This window comes from Schistocerca nitens, chromosome 7 (genome assembly GCF_023898315.1).
Source record: "Schistocerca nitens isolate TAMUIC-IGC-003100 chromosome 7, iqSchNite1.1, whole genome shotgun sequence".
In the NCBI taxonomy this organism is placed as follows: domain Eukaryota; kingdom Metazoa; phylum Arthropoda; class Insecta; order Orthoptera; family Acrididae; genus Schistocerca; species Schistocerca nitens.
Genome location: NC_064620.1, coordinates 337,204,843 through 337,232,303, shown reverse-complemented (window position 1 = coordinate 337,232,303; position 27,461 = coordinate 337,204,843). Strand labels below are relative to the sequence as shown.

The 27,461-nt window shown below is 43.8% G+C and overlaps 1 protein-coding gene across 1 annotated transcript in view; it reads right to left on the bottom strand.

Moving 5' to 3' along the window:
* Positions 1-681: 681 nt before the first annotated feature.
* LOC126195229 (protein lethal(2)denticleless) overlaps positions 682-27,461 on the bottom strand; it is a 63,082-nt gene continuing 36,302 nt past the window's right edge. Inside the window, exons 7-8 of the mRNA XM_049933754.1 lie at positions 6,016-6,218; positions 682-4,543 (exon numbers count right to left, since the gene is read on the bottom strand). Coding sequence (XP_049789711.1) covers positions 3,638-4,543; positions 6,016-6,218 — 1,109 coding nt within the window. The 3' untranslated portion in view covers positions 682-3,637. The remainder of the gene's footprint in view (positions 4,544-6,015; positions 6,219-27,461) is intronic.

Sequence of the window (27,461 nt, the reverse complement as noted above, 5' to 3'; positions counted from 1 at the left end):
TTACTTTTTCATCAAAATGAAAAGAGAGCTAGATTTGCTACGGTTGGACAGGATCCGTTATGATGATCGGAAGGAGGCCACTCTCCAATGAAGAATCAACCTGGCTTCTTTCTCTGTTCGATCTTATACACACATGAAACAGAGGAGCAAGCAATTCTGCGCACTATTTATCATCTGTGTAGTAATGGATTTATATGGCTTTGCTGCTAGTAGATGGCATTAAGGGACTCAAAACCTCTGGAAATGTATGGACGTTATTTACTTTGGTTTACGTTTCTTATTTTATTAATCCTGTAGTATTTATGCTGAGTTTTAAGAGAAACATTCTCCTCAGTTTCTTTAAATGTTGACCTCAATTCAACTTTACAGAAATATTGTTAATGACTTTCATATAATAAAGCCTGGTCTATTTTTTGTCTTTATAGCACTTTATATTAATTAAATTACATTAATGTTAAAGTACTTACTGCATTTCTCCAGGCTGAACAGGCAGATGATGATAGCTAGCCTTCTGAAATTAGCTGTTAAGTATTCAAACTTCACTGATAGAGGTTGATTATCTCTTTATTTTATTTAAAATATTGACAATTACACAAGTTATCCAAAAAGCACCATTTGCGCACACAAGCTGCAACAGAAATTGGAAAAAGGGTGCTCAGCTATATTTGGTTATTTGTTAATTAATCAGAGATTTTTTGTTAATTAATCAGAGATTTTGCTCATAATAGCTGAAATAAATTTCCCTTGCTTGCCAATAGTCTCAACATTATCAATATAAAGGATTGAAACTGGTAAATAAAGATGTAAATATCTAACGGATGGTAGCCATGACTGAAAATATCAGGTGTCTCAAGGAAAGTTTATATTTTAAGAGCTCTCTGTGCATGTGCACCAAATCTGTGGAGAGTGGTGGGTACATTCATTGCTTTCTTGGCCTTTAGGAATCCAGTCCTTATGGAGTGCTTCTCAGGAGCGGACCACCCGGGCGACCAAGGTCATTAAGAACAAGTGAATCTGTGGGGAGTGTAAATTAGTCTGTTCGTGATGATCCTAACCTCTTCATCCGTTAAGTGTCCAAATTCTTTAAAAGTGTAGAGAACACCACTGCCCCAAATTCTGCAAAAATACCTTAAACTGCATCCTTACAATATCCAACTGAGCAAGAATTAAAGCCCCAGGATGCCAGACATAGGCTGCAGTTCGTTATGTGACCGAGTGCCCTTCATTTAACGCTAATGGAGTGCAATGAATCCTACTCATAAGCAAGAGAAACCCCTTCATTGGCCAAAAGTAACAAGACGAGAGCAGATGTGCAGTTACATGAATTTGGAACATTGTTTGACGATATTAGCTGAATTTCTGCTGCCTGAATTGCATAACTTTCCTGCTTATAACCAAAGAACATGGTTTCAGCAAAGATGGAGACTCAGCACACATGTCTAATGCGAGTTCTTGAAATTATCCTTGGCAAATTGATTTTCAGGAGGGGTAACATAAATTGACCCTGAAGCAGTCCAGATTTGAGCCCATTGATTTCCCCCAACCCCATGGGGATATGTTAAATCTAACATTTATGTCAGTATTCCAACTTCTCCGGAGCAATTGACAGGAAACATCTGTAGTGAAGTGACAACAATTCTGGTGTCTACATGTTGAGCCGTTGTGCAAAGTTTTTTTCATCATTTAAATGAGTACCGTAGGCATGCTGGAGTTTGCTTAAGTGAAGAAGAAGTAAATTCCTAAACTGTATATTTCAATAACAAATAAGGATTTTGACGATGGACGTCAACATCCATTTTATTTTGACACATCAAATATAAACTTTCTTTTGAGATGCCGTGTGTAACCATAATTAATACACTAATTCACCCATGCTCAGGCAGCCTTCGATTGTCAGTGTTATCTAGAATTGCATAAAAAAATACATGATGCTGTGACTTGCATTTGACATTGTGATATAAGCACAAACTACTCAACTATACAACTCTCATTTATGTCACTTATGCCACACACAGTTATGGTGTTAAGAATTATTTTACCAATAAAGTATTTAGAGTTGTTGAGTGCACGAAAGACTATCCCTCTGCCATAAATTTTCCAATGCTCACTGACTCCTAGACCAAAAGGCATAAACTGGGTGTGCCAATCACCTTGCCATATTCTTACTAATTCCACAGAACAGCCTGCTCTAGTCTCCTGTTATGACGTGGTTACTTCAAATGTTTGTACTGAATTAATTTTATGATGGGATTTATGAGGAATGTAAGAAGTTGGTTAATATCTGGGAGTGTGCAGGTCTAAACTATGACAAAATTTTGGAGGTCATTTAGGAATTTTTTTTTGTATAAAGTACCAATGGTCTCTACAGAATACTCGTCCCAGAGCAACTACACTTTACTTGGTTTTTTACTACAGTTTTCTTTGTGTCTGTAATGCACTGAAAATGTCTGCATAAATGTCAATGGTATGTATTGTTCCTCTTGGTCAGAAACAGACTTGTTCCATTCAATCATGGTACAGTTCACAACAGCAATTACCATTTCTCTTCGACTTCAAGCTCGCATTTATTCGAATCAGTTCTGTCCCCGCCACACACACACATATCGGTTCAATGAATTCAATGGAAGAGTGGCGCAGTTTCTGTAAACAGTACTTTTCAATAGTTCTGTGTTATACATTTTGTTGACAGCATATTACACACTTTTTCACTGATATGGAAGTCTTTTCACAGAAACAAAGATAATTGGGATAATAATCAAATAAAGCATAATTGCATTATTACTCTGTAATGAGTCACTAAACTCCTTAGAGTTACGTGCTAAGTCCACAAAAATACTCCGTGTATGGATTGGATATTGTACAAAAAACACTGAGAGATGCAGCTTTGCTGTATAATTGGAAGGCATGACACCAGACTGATGGTAAATGATGATGAAACATGTGAAAATATTAAGTGTTACAGGTTGCATTTACTTCAACAAGCATTTATTTCAGTCGTTGCATTGCTGTAGACAAAATCTCAGTATATATACACATATATACATATTGTCAGCTCTTCTATTTCCTTGAAAATCCAAATGATAGATTTCATATCACAACATGTACACATATGGTAATGTTCATACAGCTGTGAGAATGCAGACATGAAATGACAGAACATTCAACTTAAACAAAAACTGCTTTCTTCCTATATGGAGAGTCTGCAGGCGAGTAAAAGGCAATTATTTAAAAGTCTGAAAACCTGAAATCTAGTTCCAAGCTTTCATAATCAAAGATGTGATGAACTCTTTGGTAACCACTAACTATTGTTAGTGAAATGAATCTGTCTGTCTGTCTTCTGTTTTTATAATAAGTATTGCTCTAGTGCATAGATCACCTTCAGAATCTGTGTAACAGATCAAATCAATTATGTGTATCTATAGGTCTATGCATTACCACTCAACATAATCTAACAAAACTAAAATTATTTTTATAAATACATAAAATTGATCACATTTTACTAAGTCAAACTGGCAGGAGATATTCCTTTAGTCAACTTACATGTACATATAAATTACTTCCATTCTCTCTTGCATTAAATTCAGTTCATCCTCATCCTTGACACACACACACACACACACACACACACACACAGACTTTACTTTTCATACTCATCTGAGTGCACGGAGACATTAGAGAAAATTGACTGTTCACTATTTGCTTTTCCTGATACACGGAAAAATTTGAGTATGCTGCCATCAGCCCCTGACCCAGAACGTTTACGTCTCTTGGGTGTATAATGTGATGACACAACAGCTGCCTTTAGAACACACGGTTTATCTTTCTGCAATTTAGTTAACCAGTCAATATTTTCCTTTTGTAGTGGACTCCGGCTGCAAAAGTGGTGTGGAGATGTCCCATCCACAACATAATTGGGGAGTTTGTCTGTTGGAGAGGAGAACAAAGATCGTGAATTACAAAAGCTGGGGTTGTTGTCTTCTTTCATATCAATACTTTTCTCTCCAGGACTGAAAAGTCTCCTTGCACCTCTGGAATCGCTAGGTGTTCTCTCCAATATTTCCCCATTGTTTTCTTTAATTGGAGATAAAACGGATCGCTTCTTATTTGTAGAGCCCTGTGAGTCCTCATCTTCCATCATATCTTCCAAGCGCCTTTTCAATGAATGTCTCTCTCTAACGGATGTAGTTCTATCCTTTGCAGATAAGCATTTTGAACAGGGTGTTACCAGTTTGCCACTGTTACAACTCTTGCATTCCTCCAACTCTGGTGTTTGCATATCTGATACAACTGGTGTTCTCTGATGATTGAAGATGTATTTTTTGTGGGATCTAGGTGTTGTTTCCAAAGCGGCCACAATGTTTTGTGCCTGGTGAAATGTGGGTCCCACAATTTTTTCTGCAACACCTCTAAGCTTTTGCCTTGGAACCAGGCCTGGAGAAACAATGTCTTCTGCCCACCCTCGAATCTCCACTTCATTGTACTCTTCGTATTCATTACCAACTTCCCAATAACGGACATGCGCATCATCTGAGCACGTTACAATCTGAAAATAATAACAATTTGTGATATGAAATTTCAAATGGCAGCTGCTTTATTATAAAAAGAACACTAATTTCAAGAAACTACATGGTTATTAGACTGCCATTTTCCCCCTTGCATACTTAATGCATCAGCAATGACAAATCAAGTGCAGGTACAAAATTAAGGCAAACTTTTAAAATCAAAACTGGCAGGAGAAAAAAAATGATAAAATAGCATTTTGAACCTACACAATATTTATGGTGTAATATGAAAAAGATTAAGTCAGAAGATCATTAAAATATGGAAAAGCAGGCCAATGTATACTTTGAGCATGCACAACTCCAAGTACTGTCAAATATATGCAAATATAAGACAACACTGCTTCAGGAAGAAAAAGGAATTGGTTGCGGGAGTTGAAAGGTGGCGGCGGGCAAGGAGGTTATACAGAGTCACTCACCCTTCGACAATCTGCAGTGCACTTTACATCACAAGACAGCCCAGTTTCGCCCGCATCTCGTGGTCGTGCGGTAGCGTTCTCGCTTCCCATGCCCGGGTTCCCAGGTTCGATTCCCGGCGGGGTCAGGGATTTTCTCTGCCTCGTGATGGCTGGGTGTTGTGTGCTGTCCTTAGGTTAGTTAGGTTTAAGTAGTTCTAAGTTCTAGGGGACTTATGACCACAGCAGTTGAGTCCCATAGTGCTCAGAGCCATTTTTTGAACAGCCCAGTTTCAAACTATTATTCTGCATCTCTACTAACTCTCAGCAGCCAATAAGATTTATTATGTAAATTGGAATAGGAAGGAGAGGGGGTGGGCGAAGGGAAGGAACTATTGACATCAGCTGCATTGGGACATCAGGCGGAATCAGCAGCGATAAGTGAAAATGTGTGCCAGACCAGGATCCAAACTCAGGGTATCCTACTTACTAGGCAGTTGTGTTAACCACTGCACCACCTGGCCATGTCTGAAAGAACAGACACATGAGATTTAGTCTTCCTCCAGACACCTTGCCATGAAGAAACCGAACGAGTCAAGAGTAATATTTTTCCTCTGTTCCCATACATCGGCAGTGTGCAAATGTCTCCTCTGAAGTACAACCTTCCACACTCCCACAGAGGGTTTACAAAGTGAACTGCATTGTATGTCCTTAACAATGGTGCTTTAATCAACATTTGGCATAAATTCATTCCTAGTGTCTTTAAAATTTATACTACTTGAGATTATAATAATCACTCTCAGATGCAACATAACACAATAATACCACCACTATTGAGGCAAAGCAGGGATTTGTACAGTTAGATCCAAGGTAGAAGATTGTCCAAAACCTGAGCCACTATTTCCTTCTTGTTTGGGTGCCTATTCACCACTCAGTGCCTCAACTACTTAGTAAATGTTAATCCTTATCCATTCCACTGCTTATTCCACCAGGGAGTTAGAGTTCCCAATATCAGATTAATATGATCAATGACAACACACAATTTAGCAATTCATACTAACCTGTATATCACCAACAGGACACCAGGCAACGCATGTAACTTCTAAGTAGTGTCCAGCCAGTGTTGTCACTGGTCTACCAGGCTGGCTGGTATTCCAAATATAAGCCTTTTCATCACTAGAGCCACTTACAAGATATTGGCCATCTGGACTTAAGCAAGTTCTAACATAAAATGAACCTGTTTCATGCCCAGAGTATGTTGAAACTGTAAATAAAAAAAAAGGCTATTTAGGTTACAAAACACAAAATCATTCTGTTAATGATAAACCACACAAGTGGTAAATGGTAAATTACATAAGGATATGTATTTCAAACCATAATTTAGATTACATGAAATTTGTGCAGCCTTAAAACGAAGCTTTTTGTTAATAAATAACATATAGATGGTGAACCTGCACAAACTATTTAAAAAACTGCATATGTGCTAGTAGCCAAAAAAATTTATTATTCAAATTTTATACTGTCACCATAACCAGTTTCCACCCATGATAGTTCAACGAGGTTTTGCTGCAATGCTTTTACGAAACTCAGTTAGAAACACAGTTAGCTCTAAGTTTTGTAGAGGTGTGGTGGCATTGAAAAACAGTTATTTTTACAGAAAAAGATCGCAACACCAAGAAATTATTAATGTAGAATAATGAAATTTTGGGAATACATTTGTCTAGGTAATATGTGGAAGCGATTAACATTGCAAGATCATATATTAATGTAAGTGCAAGTTAAGCCATTGAAAATGTGAAATGCTGGTACATTAATAACTGGTGTAGTCACCAGAATCTCGTCGGGGACTTACACCTAGTAAGTACGTGGCTGGCGACCACAGGGCCCCGAGCAGAGTCCTGGCATTGCTTCCACTTACTTGTGCCAGGCTCCTCACTTTTACCTTTCCTATCTGGCCACCCTTGGCCAGCTCTTTTTCTTTTCTGACCCTGATGCTATTAGGTTTCGAGGGCTAGGGGCCTTTCATTTTCTAACCTATACTTCTCATGCAGTGTCTGACCCGGAGCGGGTAACTGCAAAAGGTGTCTGTATCCCACGTTAGGGGCAGCCTCCAGATGTGCGAAAGGCAACAAAATACCACCGTAGATTATCTTCCCTGCATAATGCAGTCTCCATTTTATGCACAAAAATGGCTTCCCCTCACGCTAAATCAGTATCCGGAGGTAAAAATAGTCCCCCAATCAATCAGATCCCTGGAGGGGGGCAGCTTGGAAGGATGCAAAAAATTAAAAGGAGGATTGGTACCTGGAATGTTAGAACTCTGCTACAAGCATGAGAACTAGAAAACCTTAAAAGAGACATGGAAAAATATCATATGGACCTCGTAGGAGTTGCTGAGGTAAGATGGAATGGATGTGGAGGGTTACAGTCAGATGAATATTTATTGTACTACACAGGAGGAGAAGTAAAAGGAATGAATGGAGTAGGAATGATTATAACAAAGGAATTTGCTAAATGTGTGGAATGTATGGACTATGCAAATGGCCGGGTTATTGGTGTAAAGCTGAAAGGAGCACAAAAAGATTTACTGATTGTCCAGGTGTATATGCCAACTTCAGAACATGATGACCAAATTGTAGAGGGAACGTACAATGTAATAGAGAGAATAATGGACGAAAATAAAAAAATGCTGCAAAATAGTAATGGGAGACTGGAATGCCATTGTGGGAAAAGGGAAAGAGGGAAACATAGTAGGCAGTCATGGTCTTAGAAAGAGAAATGATAAGAGGTGAATGGCTAATTGACTTCTGCAGGGAAAGGCAGCTGATAGCGCAAACACACGGTTCAAGAAACACAAGAGGACGCTCTACACTTGGAAATCACCAGGGGATAAATACAGAAACCAAATCGATTTTATACTGGTAGAAGAAAGATACAGAAATGGAATCAAGAAGGTGCACACATTACCTGGTGCAGATATTAATAGCGACCACAATTTATTTATGGCAGAAATAGAAATAAGGATGAAAAAACTGAAGAAGGCGACCATGGTGAAGAAGTGGGACCTAGAGAAGATAATATCCAACAAAGAAAAAATTACAAAAATGCTGTCTCGGGAGTTTATAAACACATTACAAGACAAAGAACCACCTGATAATGCCAACGACTACTGGAATATGCTGAAAGAAGGAATCATTAAAGCAGGACAGCAAAATATAGGATATTTAAAAGAGAAAGGGGCAAAAAAAAAAAAAAAAAAAAAAAAAAAAACCATGGGTCACACAAGAAATGATATCAAAGATGGAGGAGAGAAGAAAATTTAAAAACAAGACCACTTAAGTTGCAAGAAAGATGTAACAAAGGTTAAATAATGAACTGTGAAGCGGAAGAGAGCAGGCTAGGAAAAAGTGGCTAAAAGAGGAATGTGATGCAATTGGAGAACTGGACAAGAAAGGAAGAGACAACTTACCACACAGCAGAGTAAAGACTATGACATGGATCAAAACAGAGCAGGAAGTGCTGCTATGGAAATTTTGAGTAAAGACAAAGAGGTAATGTACAAAGATCATGACGATGTCCTCCAGAGATGGGAAGAATATCTAAAAGAGCTATATGACACAGATCACAAACCAGAAACTCTGGAAGTTGAATCACTCAGCAGTGTAAGTGATGACGAGAAAGGGCCAACCATCATAATGAAAGAAGTAAAGTCTGCCATAGCTGCAATGGAAAATGGCAAAGCGGTAGGTACAGATATGACACCGGCAGAAATATTAAAATGCTTGAACCAAGATGGAATAAGAGAAATATTGAGGTTATGTAATAAAATATATGACAGTGGTGAATGGCCTGAGGACTTTCTGACAACAGTAATGATTCCATTACCGAAAAAACAAGGAACCAAGAAATGCAGTGAGCACAGGACAGTCAGCCTCATTTCACATGCAGCCAAAGTGATGTTAAGAATAATTACTAAGAGACTTGAAAAAGTAATGGAGGATAATTTTGGCGAGGGGCAGTTTGGCTTCAGATGGAATACAGGCACCAGATATGTAATAGGGCTCCTACAAATCTAGCGAGAAAGGTTTATTGAAAAAGGAAGAGACCTATTTATGTGCTTCAAATCAATCTAGAAAAGGCATTTGACAATGCGGTTTGGGACAAGCTGGTGACTATAATGAGGGAAAAGAGAGTGGACTGGAAAAGCAGAAGACTTGTAAACTCATTAATCTTAATCAAAAAGCCTCAGTTAAAGTGAGAGGAGAAAGTACATACTGGATCGGACTAGGAAAAGGAGTAAGAGAAGGATGCTGTCTATCACCTACCCTTTTCAACCTCTACTTGGAAAATATGATTGACCAATGCTCATTAGATGACAAAGGAGTAGAAATTGGAAGAAGAAGAGTAGGGTGTTTGAGGTTTGCTGATGACATGGTCCTTCTAGCCACAGGCGAAAAAGAATTGAAGGATTTGGTGGACACCACTGAAGCTAACGGAAAAAATTATGGAATGAAAATTAACACAAAGGAGAAAAAAAGAAATAAAAATTATACTGAATGGAGAAATATTAGAACAGGTTCAAAATTTTAAGTATCTTGGAAGCAGGATAGACACTGACTGGAAGTGCACCACAGAAATTAAAACAAGGATAGCCATGGCAAAAGAGGCATTTTATAAGAAAAGGAGAATTTTCTGCAGCGGTCTAGACAGAGAACTCAGGAAGAGACTCATAAAATGTCTTTATGGAGTGTTCTTCTGTAAGGTGCTGAAACATGGACTTTGAGGAAGAAAGAAAAAGGCTGGAGGTTTTTGAGATGTGGACATGGCAGAGGATGGAAAGAATAAGTTGGATGGACAGAGTAAAAGATAAAGAGGTACTGAGAAGAGTGGGAGAGAAAAGACAGTTACCAGATGTAATAAAAAGAAGAGAAAGAAACTGGATTGGGCATATTTTAAGAAAGAATGATGGACTGGTAAAAACAGTTTAAGAAGGTTATGTAGAAGGGAAAAGGAAGTGAGGAAGAAAGATATTTCAGATACTGGATTACGCGATGGACGGTACAACATACAGCAGCCTTCAGAAGGAAGCAATGGATCGCAGAAAATGGAGAGTAAAAGGACCTGATAATATAGCAGAAAACTGATGATGATGAGTCACCAGAATGCTGGATACAAGCACGCAAACAAGCACTATGCCATTTTATGGGATGGAATTCCATGCCTGTTGCACTTGGTTAGTAAAGACAGGGAGAGGTAATGCTGTTTGTGGATGACACTGGAGTCGTCATCTGATGATATCCCAACTGGAGACACATCTGGTGATTGAGTAGGCCAAGGAAACATGTCAACACTCTGAAGAGCATGTTGGGTTACAACAGTGGTATGCAGGCAAGCGGTACCCAGTTGGAAAACACCCCCTGGAATGCTGTTTGGCAGCACAACATGTTGAATCACCAGACTGATGTACAAGTTTGCAGTCAGGGGGCATGGGATAACCATGAGAGTGCTCCTGCTGTCGTACAAAGACACACACCAAATCACAACCCCAGGTTTATGCCCAGGTGTCTACCACACAGACAGGTTGTTTGCAGGCCCCCCACCTGGCTTCCTTCTGACCAAAACACAGCCATAACTGGCAGCAAGGGGGAACCAGCTTGCATCCAAAAACACAACAGACCTCCAACCTTCCCTCCAATGAGGTCTCATTCGACACCTCTGAAGTCACAAATGGCGGTGGTTTGGGATCAGTGGAATGCATGCTACACGGCGTACGGCTCTGAGCTGTCACTGAAGTAACCTATTCGTAAGAGTTTGTTGTGTCACTGTGGTACCTACTGCTGCTCAAATTGCTGCTACAGATGCAGTAGAATGCGCCAGAGCCATACACTGAATATGATGGTCTTCCTTCTTGGTAGTGTTACGTAGCTGTCCAGAGCCTGATCTTTCTGCAACTACATTCTCATGGCCCCCACTACCAACAATCATGTATAGTGGGTACATTTCTGCCAGTCTTTCTGCAGTATCATAGAAGAAACATCCAGCTTCTCTAGCCCTATTACATGATCTTGTTCAAACTCAATGAGGTGTTGATAATACTATCTTTGTTGCCTTAAAGGCATTCTTGACAGACATCAACTCACATGTCCAGCCTCAAAGGTAACTATAGCTCAAATCTTTTTTTTTTTTTTTTTTTTGGGGGGGGGGGGGGGGGGTTTAAGGGCGCTCAACTGCTGAGGTCATTAGCGCCCAGTCACTGTTGTGAGAGCACATGGAATCTGGTAAAACTCAAGGGGATGGGGGGACACCAGAAGGACCTGACAAATATGCAGATAAAATAAGTAAAAAGGTTAAATGTCTTTGGACAAGCCAGTTAAAGTTATAAAACGCAGAATACGAGCAGCTGCTCGAGCGTCATCAGCTAAAACATCCGGTAAATTAGATGGCAGGGACAGGACAACACGAAATTGACTAAAACGGGGACACGACAATAAAACATGGCGCACTGTTAATGCCTGACCACAAGGGCACTGCGGGGCTGGGTCACCGGAGAGCAGGTAGCGGTGGCTAAACCGGCAATGCCCAATCCGCAACCTGGTCAGAAGGACCTCCTCGCGCCGAGATGGTCGGGAGGATGTTGTCCAAGCAGTTGGGAGCGGTTTTACTGCCCGGAGCTTGTTTCCTTGGTGGGATGACCAAGCATCCCACCACAACGACACAAGCCTCTTACATACATCCCCACGAACGTCAGATGACGGGACACAATGGGAGGCTGGCCGAGGCAGGAGGACTGCAGCCTTGGCTGCAGCATCCGCAGCCTCATTCCCAGGCACTCCTACATGTCCGGGAACCCACAGAAAGCTGACAGAACCACCATTATCAGCGAAAGAATGGAGGGACTGCTGTATCCGTTGAATCAAGGGATGGACCGGATAGGGAGCTCCAAGGCTCTGAAGAGCACTGAGTGAGTCAGAGCAGAGTACATACGATGAATGGCGGTGGCGGTGGGCATACTGAACGGCCTGATGGAGAGCAAAAAGCTCAGCCGTAAAGCTGGAACATTGGTCGAGGAGCCAGTATTTAAAGGTGGCGGCCCCGACGACAAAGGCACAGCCGACACCATCATCAGTTTTGGAGCCATCGGTGTAAATAAAGGTGTGACCGGCAAGTCGAGCACGAAGTTCGACAAACCGTGAGCAATACACTGCAGCCGGAGTACCCTCCTTCGGGAGTGAGCTGAGGTCGAGATAAATACGTACCGGAGCCTGGAGCCAAGGTGGTGTCGGGCTCTCACCCTAGCTCGCATCATGTCAGAAGGCAGCCCTATTTTCAGCCATTCTGCGCATCCCCCAGCAGTCACTGCTAACAGCCAGTAAGACTCATTCTCTTTCCATGCGGCTAGCTGAAAGTTACAAACTGGACTGTGGGAAACTCTCTCCCACATTCTGTGCAGTTGCTGTATTTTTCGCCAATGCAGTTTCATTCACACAGCAACCGAATTATTCACTCAGATATCAATGTCAGTTTCTTGTAGCAATATAGTTGTGAATGTGTATCTGCTAACATTTTAGTGTGATTTCCAAATGAAAATGTGATATGATGGCTATAAATGTGAAGTTCCTCTAAAGCAACTTTAATTAAATTGCATGCCTATGGAGTGTCGCCTTGGTTGTGCGACTCGTTTCGTGATTTCCTGTAAGAAAGATTACTGTATATAGTAATCAATGGAAAATCGATGAGTAAAACAAAAGTGATAGAAGTGTTATCTGGTGTTTGCAAGGAAGTGTTATAGGTGTTCCTCTGTTCCTCATCTAATAAATGGTTTAGGAGACTATCTGAGGAGCCCTCTTAGACTGTTTGCAGATGATGCTGTGATTTACTGTGTTATAAAGTCATCAGAGACTAAAACTAATTAGAAAATGACTTACACAAGACATCTGTATGGTGAGGAAAGTGACAATTGGCTCTAAATAATGAAAATCTGAAGTCATCCACATGAGTACTGAAAGTAATCAGCTAATTTGGTTTACTGGGTAAAACACTTGATTTTAAAGGCTGTAAATTCAACTAAATACTTAAGGATTACAATTATGAATAATTTAAAATGAAACTATCGCATGAATAACGTTGTGTGGAAAGCAAGACAAAGATTGTGATTTATTGGTAGAACACTTAGAGAGACTACTTACACTATGCTTTTCCACCCTCTTCGGGAGTATTGCTGTCAGGTGTGGGATCCACAGCAGATAGAATTGATCAAAAAAGTTCAAAGAAGGGCAGCTTGTTTTGTATTTGCGCGAAATAGGGGAGAGACTGCTATGGATATGATACGCGAATTGAGTTGGCAATCATCTAAACAAAGGCGTTTTTCGTTGTGGCAGTTTTTCCTCGTGAAATTTCAGTCGCCAACTTTCTCCTCCTCTGAGTGTGAAAATACTTTGTTGGCACCCACCTAAACAGGGAGGAAAGTTCATCTTATTGTATTAAGAGAAATTAGAGCTCGCACGGGAAGATTAAAGCTTTCGTGCTTCCTGCGTACTGTTTGAGAGGAGAACGGTAGAGAAATAGCTTGGAGGTGGTTCTATCAACATTCTGCCAGGAACTTAATTGTGAATTGCAGAGTAATCATATAGATGTAGATGCTTCACAAGCAGTGCAGGAGGTTTATATCCTGCATTTATAACTTCCTCAAATGTGAATATGAAAGTGGTACTTCTATTTTTGACATTCTGAAGAATCAAGAATGCACTGCAGAAGCATGTGGCGACAAGAGAACTGTACAGAGGGTAGTAAACAAAAGTGTCAGAGCTGTAGAAACCTCGGGAAAATCCGCAAGAAACCTGTAACACAAATAGATGGTTTTCACGACATTTTAAAGTGCTCTGTGCTTGAAATGTATATAAAAAGGGAATATCCAACTGTTTCAATTATGCCTGAGCAAATTAGCTTCAAAGGTAAGTGCTTCATCGATGTAAAGAATTTTAAAACACATTGGTTTTAAACATCTTAAGAAGAGAGTTAATTGAAAGAAGTGACATAGAAGCAGCTCGAAGCACGTCTGTTGTAAAGAAGCACGATACAAGAGAGGTGGTTGTTCTACAGTGTATTACCTTGATGAAACATGGGTGATCAGAATCATTCCATGAACATCTGCTGGAAAACGAGTGATGGTACTGACATTTTTAAAGTTCCCTTAGGAAAAGGTTCTCAGATACTTATTCTACTTGCTGACTCTTCTTCTGATTTGGTTCTTGAGAGTAAACTTATAATTAGGTGTAAGAAAAACAGCAGTGACTACCATTCGGAAATGAACGCTGTCACTTTCAAGAAGTAATTCACTGAACAATTCTTACTGTACCTAGCTTCAAGGTCTGTCATTGTAATTACAGTGCCAGTTATCATTCAGCTGTTACAGAGAAATGACCACGTACAAGCACCAGGAAAGGGAATATTGTGCTCTGACTGAAAAATAAAAACATTCCGGACAATATAAGCCAGACTCATGCTGAACTCCTACAGCTCATTAATTTATAAAAGTTATGCAGCAGAACGTACAAATTTGACTTCCTTGCATGTGAATGTGGTCGCACAGTTTTGCATCTCAGATAGCAGATGGTATTACGATGTAGACTTTGAAACAAAGTAAAGTAATGATCTGTCTTGGTTTTAAAGACTCATGGTTTAAAAATATTTTTGTCAACATATCGATTGCATACACTGTACGAGGTGCATTCAAGTTCTAAGGCCTCCAATTTTTTTTCTCCGGACTGGAAAGAGATAGAAACATGCGCATTGTTTTAAAATGAGGCCGCGTTCATTGTCAATACGTCCCAGAGATGGCAGCACCGTACGGCAGATAGAATTTTACCGCCAGCGGCGAGAATGAGAACTGTTTTAAATACTTAAAATGGCGACGTTTTCCTTACTTGAACAGTGTGAAACCAATTGAAATTCATCGACAGTTGAAGGAGACATGTGGTGATGGAGTTATGGATGTGTCGAAAGTGCGTTCGTGGGTGCGACAGTTTAATGAAGGCAGAACATCGTGTGACAACAAACCGAAACAACCTCGGGCTCGCACAAGCCGGTCTGACGACATGATCGAGAAAGTGGAGAGAATTGTTTTGGGGGATCGCCGAATGACTGTTAAACAGATCGCCTCCAGAGTTGGCATTTCTGTGGGTTCTGTGCATACAATCCTGCACGACGACCTGAAAATGCAAAAAGTGTCATCCACGAATGCTGACGGACGACCACACGGCTGCCCATGTGGCATGTTGCCAAGCAATGTTGACGCGCAACGACAGCATGAATGGGACTTTCTTTTCGTCGGTTGTGACAATGGATGAGACGTGGATGCCATTTATCAATCCAGAAACAAAGTGCCAGTCAGCTCAATGGAAGCACACAGATTCACCGCCACCAAAAAAATTTCGGGTAACCGCCAGTGCTGAAAAAATGATGGTGTCCATGTTCTGGGACAGCGAGGGCGTAATCCTTACCCATTGTGTTCCAAAGGGCACTACGGTAACAGGTGCATCCTACGAAAATGTTTTGAAGAACAAATTCCTTCCTGCACTGCAACAAAAATGTCCGGGAAGGGCTGCACGTGTGCTGTTTCACCAAGACAACGCACCCGCACATCGAGCTAACGTTACGCAACAGTTTCTTCGTGATAACAACTTTGAAGTGATTCCTCATGCTCCCTACTCACCTGACCTGGCTCCTAGTGACTTTTGGCTTTTTCCAACAATAAAAGACTCTCCCCATGGCCGCACATTCACCAGCCGTGGTGCTATTGCCTCAGCGATTTTCCAGTGGTCAAAACAGACTCCTAAAGAAGCCTTCGCCGCTGCCATGGAATCATGGCCTCAGCGTTGTGAAAAATGTGTACGTCTGCAGGGCGATTATGTCGAGAAGTAACGCCAGTTTCATCGACTTCGGGTGAGTAGTTAATTAGAAAAAAAATCGGAGGCCTTAGAACTTGAATGCACCTCGTACATGAGAACTTCCTAGCTTTTATTGATTAGGAATATGTAGCCTGTGAAGTATTCAGACTATAATGTTCAACACATTGCCTAAGGCGAAGTTAGCTTTTCCCAACATGTTGTATTACTCGTGAGAATGCGGCTACATAAATTCGTCAAAAACTCCCATATTTCGACACATAAAGCCCTGTCATTTTCATGGCACAAATTGGAAAACGCCTTAAAATGAAAAGGAGGGTTACCTGTCGAGATAGCGGTGGTTTTCGACATTATCAGTCAGCATTCCTTTTAGTTATTCACAGGAAGTGCTTCATTGTTAACTTGTTCAATGGACCATAAATAGGTTCTCCCACTGTAACGTTGAACGAGTTATTTTCAACTCATAATACCTTGTTGACTACAAAAAATGTGATACCATATTGACAAATTTACTATATAAAAAATTACATCAGTAGAAGCAGTGTCAAACAAATATAATGATTTTGGTTTGAGTTCGAAGTTTATTTTGTTATGTATTTACATTTTTTCTTATAATACAGTGCAAATCGCAATAAATGGCAATTACTGCAACTATTTTTGATGATCTTGTCATTAGACAATTGTCGTTTTGAGAAAAATTGTTCCTGACTCTTTACAAAGCCGTGTCAGCTGTTCTCACCCTCCGACATCATACAGACAACCGCTGTGGAGCAATGGACACAACCACAAGACCTAGAAGTAATATTTGTCTCAGGTAGACAAATGATCGAAACCGCTTTTAAAATGAATTATTCCCTCATGGATCTGAACATATAATACGACGTATTGAAGGCAAATTAACCTGATTGTTGTCCACAGCAACACAGTTCTGCAACACGGACTTTGTTTGCTTGCTCTCTGCCGCCATGCATGCGCAAATCTCATTCGCTCCACGCCTCCCTATCACTCCGCCTCTATGCACCGAAGCAGACTAACACTCACGAGCATTACAGCATGTATTTAAAGGAGACCTGATTTGCATCCTCTTAGTGGCACTACGCCACTCTTATGCAATTAGCACGAAATTTGAATAGACATCAGCTTTCGGATGTTGAAACACACCTACCACCTTTAGTTGGTTGGTTTAAAAGAGGGGGGAAGGGACCAAACTACGAGGATATTGGTCCCTTGTTCCTAATACAACAATACCACAAGTGTGAGAATAAAACAGACGAGACATATAACACGGAAAGAAAGGAAAAACCACAAGAACAAAGGAAAGGCTACAAACACTAAAAGGAACAAATGAGGACGAGAAAACCACAGAGAGATTCTAGAAACAGAAGACAATAAAAGAAGAAAGCAGATTACAGTGGCTGACCAACCAAGAGAAAAAAAAGTAAAAGCCAGTCACTCTGCAGCACATTAAAACCTCCGCCCAAAAAACACAAGGGTGGTGGACACAGAGGGACAAAAGAAATGTGCTAAAACTTAGATCAAATAATGAAACCCACCCTCACGAATAAAACGTAAAACTAAATCAACCAATGAGGCACTGTCAGATAAATGAGTGGCAACTAATCCGGTAATCCAAGATTTCGTCGCCGGGCAGTCAAAGTGGGACAGTGCACCGGAATATGGGCTACTGTCGCCGCACCGACACTCAGGCGGGCCGATAGCCATCCACATAAAGTGGGTTTTTACCAGGTTTGAGCACTAGAATGATGGTGCTCTCCCGCCATAGCAATGGAAAGATGCCATCGCACCAGATCCAGTTGAAGATGATGAGGAGATGTCGCTTGTAGTCAGATGAGAGATGTTTAATCATCTGGCTGTGGATCCGATCAGGCCCAGGAGCTGTGTCGGGACAATGTGCAAGGGCACTGAAGAGGTCCCACTCCTTAAATGGGGCATTATAGGATTCACTGCAACGTGTAGTGAATGAGAGGACGTTCCCTTCCAGCCACCGTTTGAGTGTGCAAAAGGCTGGGGGTAACTCTCCGACGCAGAGGCTCGAGCAAAGTGCTCAGCAAACTGCTCGGCAATCGCATTTGTGTCAGTACGTAACTCGCCATTTATGGTAACACCGGGGACAGCTGTTGGGGCCTGGTACCTAAAAAGACGTTTGATCTTTGCCAGACTTGGGACGGTGACATGTGGCACCCAATGGTGGAGATATATCTCTCCCAACACTCCTCCTTCTGTTGTTTGATAAAGTAGCGAACACAGGCACGGAGCTGTGTAAGGGCTATGAGATGCTCCAGGGAAGTGTGCCGCTTTAAAGATCACCGACGCTCCTTAATTGCTTCAGCGACTTCTGGCGACCACCAAGGGACTGCCTTTCGCTGGGGGGCACCCTAAAGAACAAGGGATTGGGTTTTCTGCAGCAGAAACAACTGTTGTAGTCACCTGCTCAACCATCGCATCGATGTTATCGTGTGGGGGAGATTCAACAGCGATATCAGAGGTGGAAGTTTCCCAGTCGCCTTGTTTAAAGCCCATCTGGGCAGGCATCCGTGGGCCTGATGCCGCGGCAGTGACAGGAAGATGGGGAAGTGGTCACTATCACACAGGTCGTCATGTGCTCTCCAGTGGATAGATGGGAGAAGTCCCGGACTGCAAATTGATAAATCAATGGCCAAGCAACTACCATGAGCCACACTGAAATGTGTGGCGGCCCCAGTATTTAAGAGGCAGAGGTCAAACTGAGACAGTAAAGTTTCGACATCTCTGCCTCGGCCAGTAAGTATGGTCCACCTCACAAGGGGTTATGGGCATTAAAATCTCCCAAAAGTAGGAAAGGTTTAGGGAGTTGATCAGTGAGTGCAGCTAATACAATCAGGGGTACTGTACCATCTGGAGGAAGATACACATTGGAGACAGTTATTCCTGCGTCGTCCTTATTCTGATGTCAGAGTTTAAGAGGGGTTTTAAGGGGCACAGTGTCACTACGGGCTCAGTTTAGGACATAAACGCAAACTCCACCTGACACTCGATTATAGTCGCTATAGTTCCTGTAATATCCCTAATAGCCATGAAGGGCAGGGGTCTGCATTGCTGGGAACCAGGTTTCCTGGAAGGCAATGCAGATAGCAGGTGTAAAGGTTAACAGCTGCTGTAGCTCAGCCAGGCGGTGAAAAAAAAAAAAACGCCGCAATTCCACTGGAGGATCGACGTCATCGTGAGACTGGGAAGGCATGGAACATTCAATTTGGCAGTTTCGCCTTAGGGTCACCTGCTGCCATTTATTGCCTGAGCAGTCTATATCCATTGTGTCTGAGGGTCTGGCGAGATCTAGGTCCTCAGCGGGCACCAGAATCTCTACCGCGTCCTCAAACACAGAGTGTGTAGGTAGCGGTGGTGGGGTGTGCCACCTCAATTTCCCTGGTCTTAGGGGTCTTCTTTTTGGGTTTCTCTCGCTGCTCCTTGGGTTTCCCTGGCTGGGAAAACTTCACTGACTCAGTCTCCGACACTGAGGATGAGCGTGACGCCCTATGACCAGCTGCTTTTGAGCTCTTCGGCCACTGGTGGGTGTCTTCTTTCCCACTAGCAGAAACCTGGGAAGGGAGTGACCCAAGGGACCCCTTCCTAGCGAGAGAAGCCGAAGAAGACTTATGCTTCTCCAGCTTAGAAGTGGGGACAGCTGTCCCAGCCCCCCACCATCAAGGGGACAGGTGTAGTCTTCTGGCTCTGAGAGGTTACTGGGGTTGGTGGAGCTGATGGGGCCAGAACTGTTGTAGCGGCGGCATAAGACAATGTCATACGTACAGGATGCAGGCGTTCAAATTTTCTCTTAGCCTCAGTGTAGGTCAGTCAGTCCAGGGTCTTGTACGCCATGATTTTCCTTTCTGCAGTCTGGCGAGCAAGGCGAATGGTGCTCTCCACAGTTGACACAGATGGGAGGTAGGGCACTGGTGGCAACCTGATTATCCCTTGGACCCCGGTGGACACCGGATGAAATGTACATCTCGCCGCTCTAAATTAGCGTGCATCTCGTTGTCAGAGTGCAAAAGAAGGTCGCTGTGAAATATCAAACCCTGGACCATAGCTCTTATGGGGTGTGATGGTTACAGAAACATCCTCCAGCTTGTCACAAGCAAGTAACATCTGTGACTGTGCAGATGATGCTGTTTTGATCAAGACTGACCCAGATCTCATTTTGGACAATCCCTCCACCTCCCCTCCACTTGTCCTCTAAATGTTCAACAAAAAACTGAGGCTTCATCATCATGAAAGAATCCCCATTAGCTCTCGAACATACAAGGTACCAGTGCGAGTAAGAACCTTTGCCATCCTTAGCCTGACGTTCCTCCCATGGGGTGGCCAGGGAGGTGAACGGTTTGGGGTCTTACTTCTGTGCGTTGAATTGAGCTCGTGATCGCTTAGAGACTGCTGGTGTTTCACCACCAGCACGATGATGGACCTACACTTCATCACATGTCATCCGCCCTGATGCTACCCACTCCGACCAGGTGCCCTCCCCACGGGCGCCACCCAGCCGCAGCAAAGGCCACCTGGCAGGATGGCCATTGCTGGTAGTCCCAATGCCCCAGGGGGATGGGCATCTACACCTTGGCATACATGGGGAGTTAACGGCACAGGCATCAGCAGAGCAGTCCCTGTGTGGTCAGGAGGCTACAACCAACAGGGTACATGGTGGCCTCACCACAACGGACTGGCTTCCGTGCTGGATATCAGGTGCAAAGAAGTCCATGGTCATCATTGACACAGGAAGCAACACTGCATAGTGCGTGGTGGAAAACGCACCCAGGAAGATGTCCTCGCCCAAGAGATGGAGAATGAATGGGACTGAAATGTGACGACAAGAATGGGCTAAAGATCTCAATGCACAATGGACACAAAGCACCATGTAAGGTGCCCTTCCCCAATTGGCTCACTCTTCGGGATAATTTTGAAGAATGGGGGTCAAGCCCTACAGGGGACCATCACAAAGGCCGAAATATGAGAGACTCCTTTTAGTCGCCTCTTACGACAGACAGGAATACCTCGGGCCTATTCTAGACCCCAAACCCAACCCACAGGGGAACCACCTTTAGATTATGTCACACAACTCCTTGATGTTGCACTATTTGTTTTTTTCTTTTAGGTCAGGGTATTCAGAAACTCAAATGTGTTTTGTGAGAGCTGAATTATTTTTCAGTAGCATAATCAAATTAATGTTTCAGATTAAATATCAAAAGGCGTAATAGAACTGCCACGTTTCTCAGAGCCTTTTATTGCAACTGTTCCACTTCTAAATCTGCCAGTAACAAGCAATCCACTGTACAATGGTGCCTTGTATTTGGTGGCAGAAAGTGTAATTTTCACATAGTTAATCTCATTTGTTGTTGATTGTGCCACTGCCACTGTACTGAAAGCTGTGTTAAATGTTTATCACATTTCTGACTCGATCATGCTATTCATTCTTACCTGAATACATTAATGCCATGTGATGTTGTTAACACTGTAAAAAATTTTCCACTGTGAACATTGTCCATGACCGAAACCAGTTATGGATACATAATTTACAAGATAGCACGTATCACGATGCATTTTTCTAGGTACATTGATGCTATTAACAGACGCCTGAAAAAATGTTAGTAAATTTTGTTTTTGAATACCATAAGATTCAATGTTTTTTTCTTCTCGAGTGAACACTTAAGAAGCATATAATATGACTGGAGAGAAAAAAAAAAAAAAAAAAAAGCAGAGAATCAATTCATTCAAATTAAGCTGTCAAGCAGATGGAAGTATGACTTTCTTTCAACACAGCCAAAAACAAATAAGGATCATACATATATCTCTGAGATACTGAACAAAACATATTTAGTTTACAAGAGCCACTCTCATGATGGATACTCTGAACTGGCTTCTTGGAGCTCTTAACTTACAAATTCTGACGATTGACCTTTTCATTTAACACATTTGAGACTGACCTCAGTCACTCTGGATGGGGTAGCTGAACTGCTGTTTTTAGTATATTGTTCAAGAACTAGCTTTGTAGGTGTTGTGACAGTGCCACAATATTTAAAAGTGCCGCTACGTCAGTAAGCGAACACAGCGATAGAGGCGCTCCACAACTGAGCTGAGTGCGGGAGCGCCACCTAGCTATGAACGGCGCCGGCAGCATGTCACGAGACGGCAGTCGAATGACAGATACGGAGTTAGTAGCATGTAACCCGCTATTGTTTCTACTTTTGTATATCCACGCAATTTATTAGTGATTAAAGGTTATAACACTTTTTGGCGACGAGGATGGGATATTTTTTTTCCTGCATTGTGGCATTGTGTGTTCGTGTTGGGGCAGACATGGAACAGCTTATGCAAGCGCTCATTGAACAACAAACACAGCTGACGGCTGCTATTCAGGCACAACAAACACAGCTGACGGCTGCTATTCAGGCGTTGTCGACTTCGCTTACTCATCGTCTGTCTTCCTCTTCTCCACCTCCATTCCCTCCTCACGACGAGGCCGCTGAAGACTGGGAGGATTATGAGAAGCGTTTGCGGCAACACTTCTTGGCTTTCGGCGTTGTCGACGCTCCTATGTGTAAGTCGTTATTTCTATCTTGGATTTCCCCACGGATCTATCAGCTGCTATCTCAGTTAGCCCCTCTGCAGGAACCTGCCTCTCTGTCCTTCCAAGAAATGTGTGACTTATTGTCTACCTGTTACCGAAAAAACAACCACGTCGTTGTTGCCCATGTGGCGTTCTACCGGTGTCGTAAACAGCCCCATCAATCTTACCGGGCTTGGGCGGCGGAACTACACGGACTGAGTCGGAAATGTCAGTTTGTCACGGACACTCATCATGAGTCTTATGCTGATTCGATGGTTAGGGATGCTATTCTACGGCTTGCTACTGATAAAGAAGTTTGGCAACGTGCCTTACAACTGCCAAACCCGTCATTGTCGGAAGTTCTAAGCATCGCTCAATCTTTTGAAGTGTCTCACGCTGCTGGTGGGCAAATAGACGCGTGGTGTGATGTAGGCGCTATACAGACGACTTTCGACACGGACAATTTGCCTGTTTCCCAGGGGAACGACGATGTGGTGGCGGTCCACACGCGTCAACAACGTCGCGTTGGGCCGCCACGCTCGCAGCGAAAACAGCAACCACAGAAGCAGGTTCGTTCCGCACTTCCTTCTTGTCCACGTTGTTTCGTACAGCATGACAGGGCCGCGTGTCCAAAACGTTGGGCCACGTGTAATTCATGTAGGAAAAAAGGTCACACTGCTTCTGTGTGTCAATCCCCTAAAGTTCCTGTCGACGAGGACGAGGCATCGGACATGGATGTTAACTGTGTGCTTTCTCAAACAAATAAGTTGTTTGTTACTGTTCGTGTTCTGGATAAAGACATTCGCATGCAAGTGGACGTTGGCTCTGCAGTGACTCTCATTAATTCTCGCACGTATTTGGCGTTGGGCTCCCCTCCCTTGTCTCCAGTTACGTGAAATCTGCGAACTTATAATAAGCAGAAAATTCCTATCGTTGGCCAGTTTGATGCTTCCACTGCCTACAAGTCTGTTGTTAGGCCCCTCACGTTTTATGTGGTGGATCATGCGGGCACTGAAAACCTGTTCGGTTATGATGCTTTCCAGTTGTTCCGGTTCTCCATTGATGATGATGTGCACCTCATATCTGAGGATATTCCGTATCAACAGCTGGATGGACTGTGTTCTGAATTCTCGTCTGTGTTCTCTGCTGGTCTGGGTCGTGCCAAGGATTTTGAAGCCCACATTACTCTTAAGCCTACAGCTCGCCCTAAGTTTTTCCAGGCACGCCCTATTCCGATGGCGTTGCGTGCACCTGTCAAGGCTGAGATAGACAGGTTAACAGCTTCAGGGATTCTCCTTCCTGTTACCTCCAGCGAATGGGCATCGCCAATCGTGGTGGTTTCTAAACCAAACGGCATTCTGCGATTGTGTGGTGATTTTAAAGCCACTGTCAACGCTCAGAGCCTCATTGACACTTATCCTCTTCCCCGTCCTGAGGAGTTATTTACCAAGCTCGCTGGGGGCCAGTTCTTTCCCAAACTTGACTTATCGGAGGCGTACCATCAGTTGCCGTTGGATGCGTCTTCCAAGGAATTTCTCGTCATCAACACTCCTTGTGGGTTGTATCAGTACCAGCAGTTACCATTTGGCATCGCTAGCGCGCCGGCCATTTTTCAGCAGTTTTTGGAACAGCTCATGGCTTCCATTCCCGCCTGCATCAACTACCTGGATGACATTGTTGTCATGGGGGCCTCCACTGAGGAGCACCTTCGCAATTTGCGTTCACTGTTTCGGGTTCTGCATTCGGCTGGGTTGAAGTGCAATCTGGACAAGTCACAGTTCTTCCAACCCTCCATTGTGTATCTTGGTTTCCACTTGTCCCGTGAGGGTATACGTCCTCTATGTCAGCACGTTGCGGCCATTAACGCTCTACCCCGGCCGTCTACGATCAAAGAACTTCAGGCGTTTCTAGGCAAGATTGCTTATTATCACAAATTCATTCCATCAGCGGCGGCGGTAGCTCATCCTCTGCATCAGCTGTTACGCAAAAACGTCCCTTTCTGTTGGTCCGACGAGTGTGAGCAGGCTTTTGTCTGCCTAACGCTCATTTGCAGTCGGCGCCTTGTCTTGTCACATTCCGTCCGGGTCAGCACTTGGTTCTGGCGACTGACGCGTCACAGTATGGCCTAGGGGCTGTTCTCGCCCATCGGTATGAGGATGGGTCGGAACGACCCATCGCCTATGCTTCCAAGACCCTCAACGATGCCCAACAGCGTTACTCTCAAATCGAAAAGGAGGCGCTCGCTATCATTTATGCTCTAAAAAAGTTCAGCGTTTTTTTGTATGGTTCTAAGTTTCACCTCATCACCGACCACAAGCCGCTGGTCTCTCTGTTCAGCCCATCAGCGTCGCTTCCGGATAAGGCAGCTCACCGCCTGCAACGTTGGGCCTTATACTTGTCTCGTTTTCACTATGAGATTCACTATCGCCACACGGCCCAGCACGCCAATGCTGACGCGTTGTCGCGTTTGCCGATGGGCCCCGACCCGGTTTTCGATCAAGATGAACTACTCTGCTTCCACATTGATGAGGAAGAACGTTGTGCAGTCGAGGGTTTTCCACTTACAGGTTCGCAGGTCGCGTCGGCTACTGCGCGGGACCCGATCCTGCGTCAGGTAATCGGTTTTGTTCAACGGGGTTGGCCGGACAGGACCAAGGGCCGGGCATCGGATCCCCTTTGCAACTACCATGCCTTGCACCTTCGTCTGTCTGTTCGTGAGGGTGTTGTTCTTTTGGCCACGGATGGTGCATCTCCACGGGTCGTGGTGTCAGCCTCTCTTCGCAAAGATGTTCTCCAACTGTTGCATGAAGGCCATTGGGGGATTTCTCGGACTAAGTCCCTGGCCTGCAGGCACGTTAATTGGCCTGGTATTGATTCGGACATCGCCCACATGGTCGCTGCGTGTGGTCAGTGTGCTCAACAACTGGCTGCACCCCGTACAATGCCCTCTCCGTGGCCTGATCCGGCGCAGCCATGGGAACGGATGCACGCTGACTTTGCTGGCCCCTTCCTCGGCACTTACTGGCTACTGTTGATTGACGCCTTCTCGAAGTTTCCGTTTGTTGTTCGATGTCCGTCGCTCAACACTGCGGCGACGACACTGGCTTTGTCCAAAATCTTTGCGCTAGAAGGTCTTCCATCCACGATCGTCACGGACAATGGCCCTCAGTTCTGTTCGCAGGCCTTCCGTGATTTTTGTACTGGACAAGGGATTCATCATGTTACAGCACCGCCCTTCCATCCGCAATCGAATGGGGAGGTCGAGCGCCTTGTCCGCACTTTCAAAAGCCAGATGAAAAAATTCCTTAATGATTTTTCTACAGATGACGCTCTGTTGCAATTTCTGAGTTCTTATCGCTTCACGCCTCTGGGTGATCGCAGCCCTGCTGAACTCTTGCATGGCCACCAACCGCGCACTCTACTGCACCTGCTTCACCCTGTCAGGCCTTGTACTGTGTCCCCTAGTGAGGGAAAATACTCGGTGGGTGCCGACGTGTGGGCACAAGGGTATGGATCTCGCCCTAAATGGATTCCAGGGGTGGTCAAGGCTCTTCGCGGCCGCCGGCTTTGTGAAATACGTACGGACGACGGCATGGTTGTTCGCCAATACGACCAGATGCACCCACGAGTGGTGGCCACGCTGGTGCCAACGCCCCTTCTTTCGCCTCCACCAGCCCGAGAAGCCAGTCCTGTCGCTGCTGCCGATCTTCCGTGCGTGTTGCTGCAGCCGACGTCGCTACCGCTTCCGAGTACACCGGAACCGGCCCCAGTCGCGACGCCGCCTTCTCCGGGACCCATCTCGCTGGAGCACACCCCCAGGTCCATGTCTCCTATGGATGCTGCTTTGGAGTTTTCACCCATCATCTCGTCCAGGACGCACGTTCCACGCACAAGCTTCCGTCCTGGACATTTTCGACCATACTCTCGTGTTTCTCCGCGGGATCTTCTCGGGGCCTCCCAAGAGGCCATGGATGTTTCCGCACTGTCCGTGTCTCCAAGGAAGTTAGTTAGTGTGTTCCTCCCCCCCCCCCCCCCCCAAGGGGGGAAAAGTGTTGTGACAATGCCACGATATTTAAAAGTGCCGCTACGTCAGTATGCGAACACAGCGATAGAGGCGCTCCACAACTCGGCTGAGCGCGGGAGCGCCACCTAGCTATGAACGGCGCTGGCCGCATGTCACGAGACGGCAGTCGAATGACAGATACGGAGTTAGTAGCATGTAACCCGCTATTGTTTCTACTTTTGTATATCCACGCAATTTATTAGTGATTAAAGGTTATAACAGTAGGTGTGAATGCTAGAAATGTGTGTGTAGTTTCATTTTAAATAATAAAACTTGGTTTATCTATTTTTTAAAAAAGTAGATATGCTAAATATCAGGAAAAGAAAGATTGCTACCTACTATAAATATGACACGTTTAGTTGCAGACAGGCACAATCTGTTGGCAGCCTAGTCCCTGCATGCTGCAGCCAGATGGCACACTCCCCCCCCCCCCCCCCCCCCTCTCCCTGCCCATACACTGCTATCCCTGCCCCTCCAGACTACTGCTTTCATTCTATTGACAGTTTCATTCTGGTCCGAACAGCCGGAAATGGCAGCTCTGTGTGTGTGTGTGTGTGTGTGTGTGTGTGTGTGTGTGTGTGTGTGTGTTTTCTTTACTGACAAAGGCTGTGGCCGAAAGTTAAGGTGAAAAAGTCTTTCACCTGTGCCTGTTCATCTTTATGGTAAGTAGCAATCTACCTTTTCCTTGTATTGTTGTTATCTCAACCTGGAGTTTCCACTGTTAGATATACAAAATGTTTTACTGAATTTGGGGGGGGGGGGGGGGGCAAAAACCTTGCGCACGTCATTCTTACACTTTAATTCACCCGAGTGTGGTACTTTTTGAAACACTGAATTGTATGAAGAGGTACATTACAATTTCAACACCACCAGGATGTTTCTCTTCAGCACAATTTCCCCTTCTGGCGCTTACTGACTTAGGAACACACTTTTAAGGCAAGT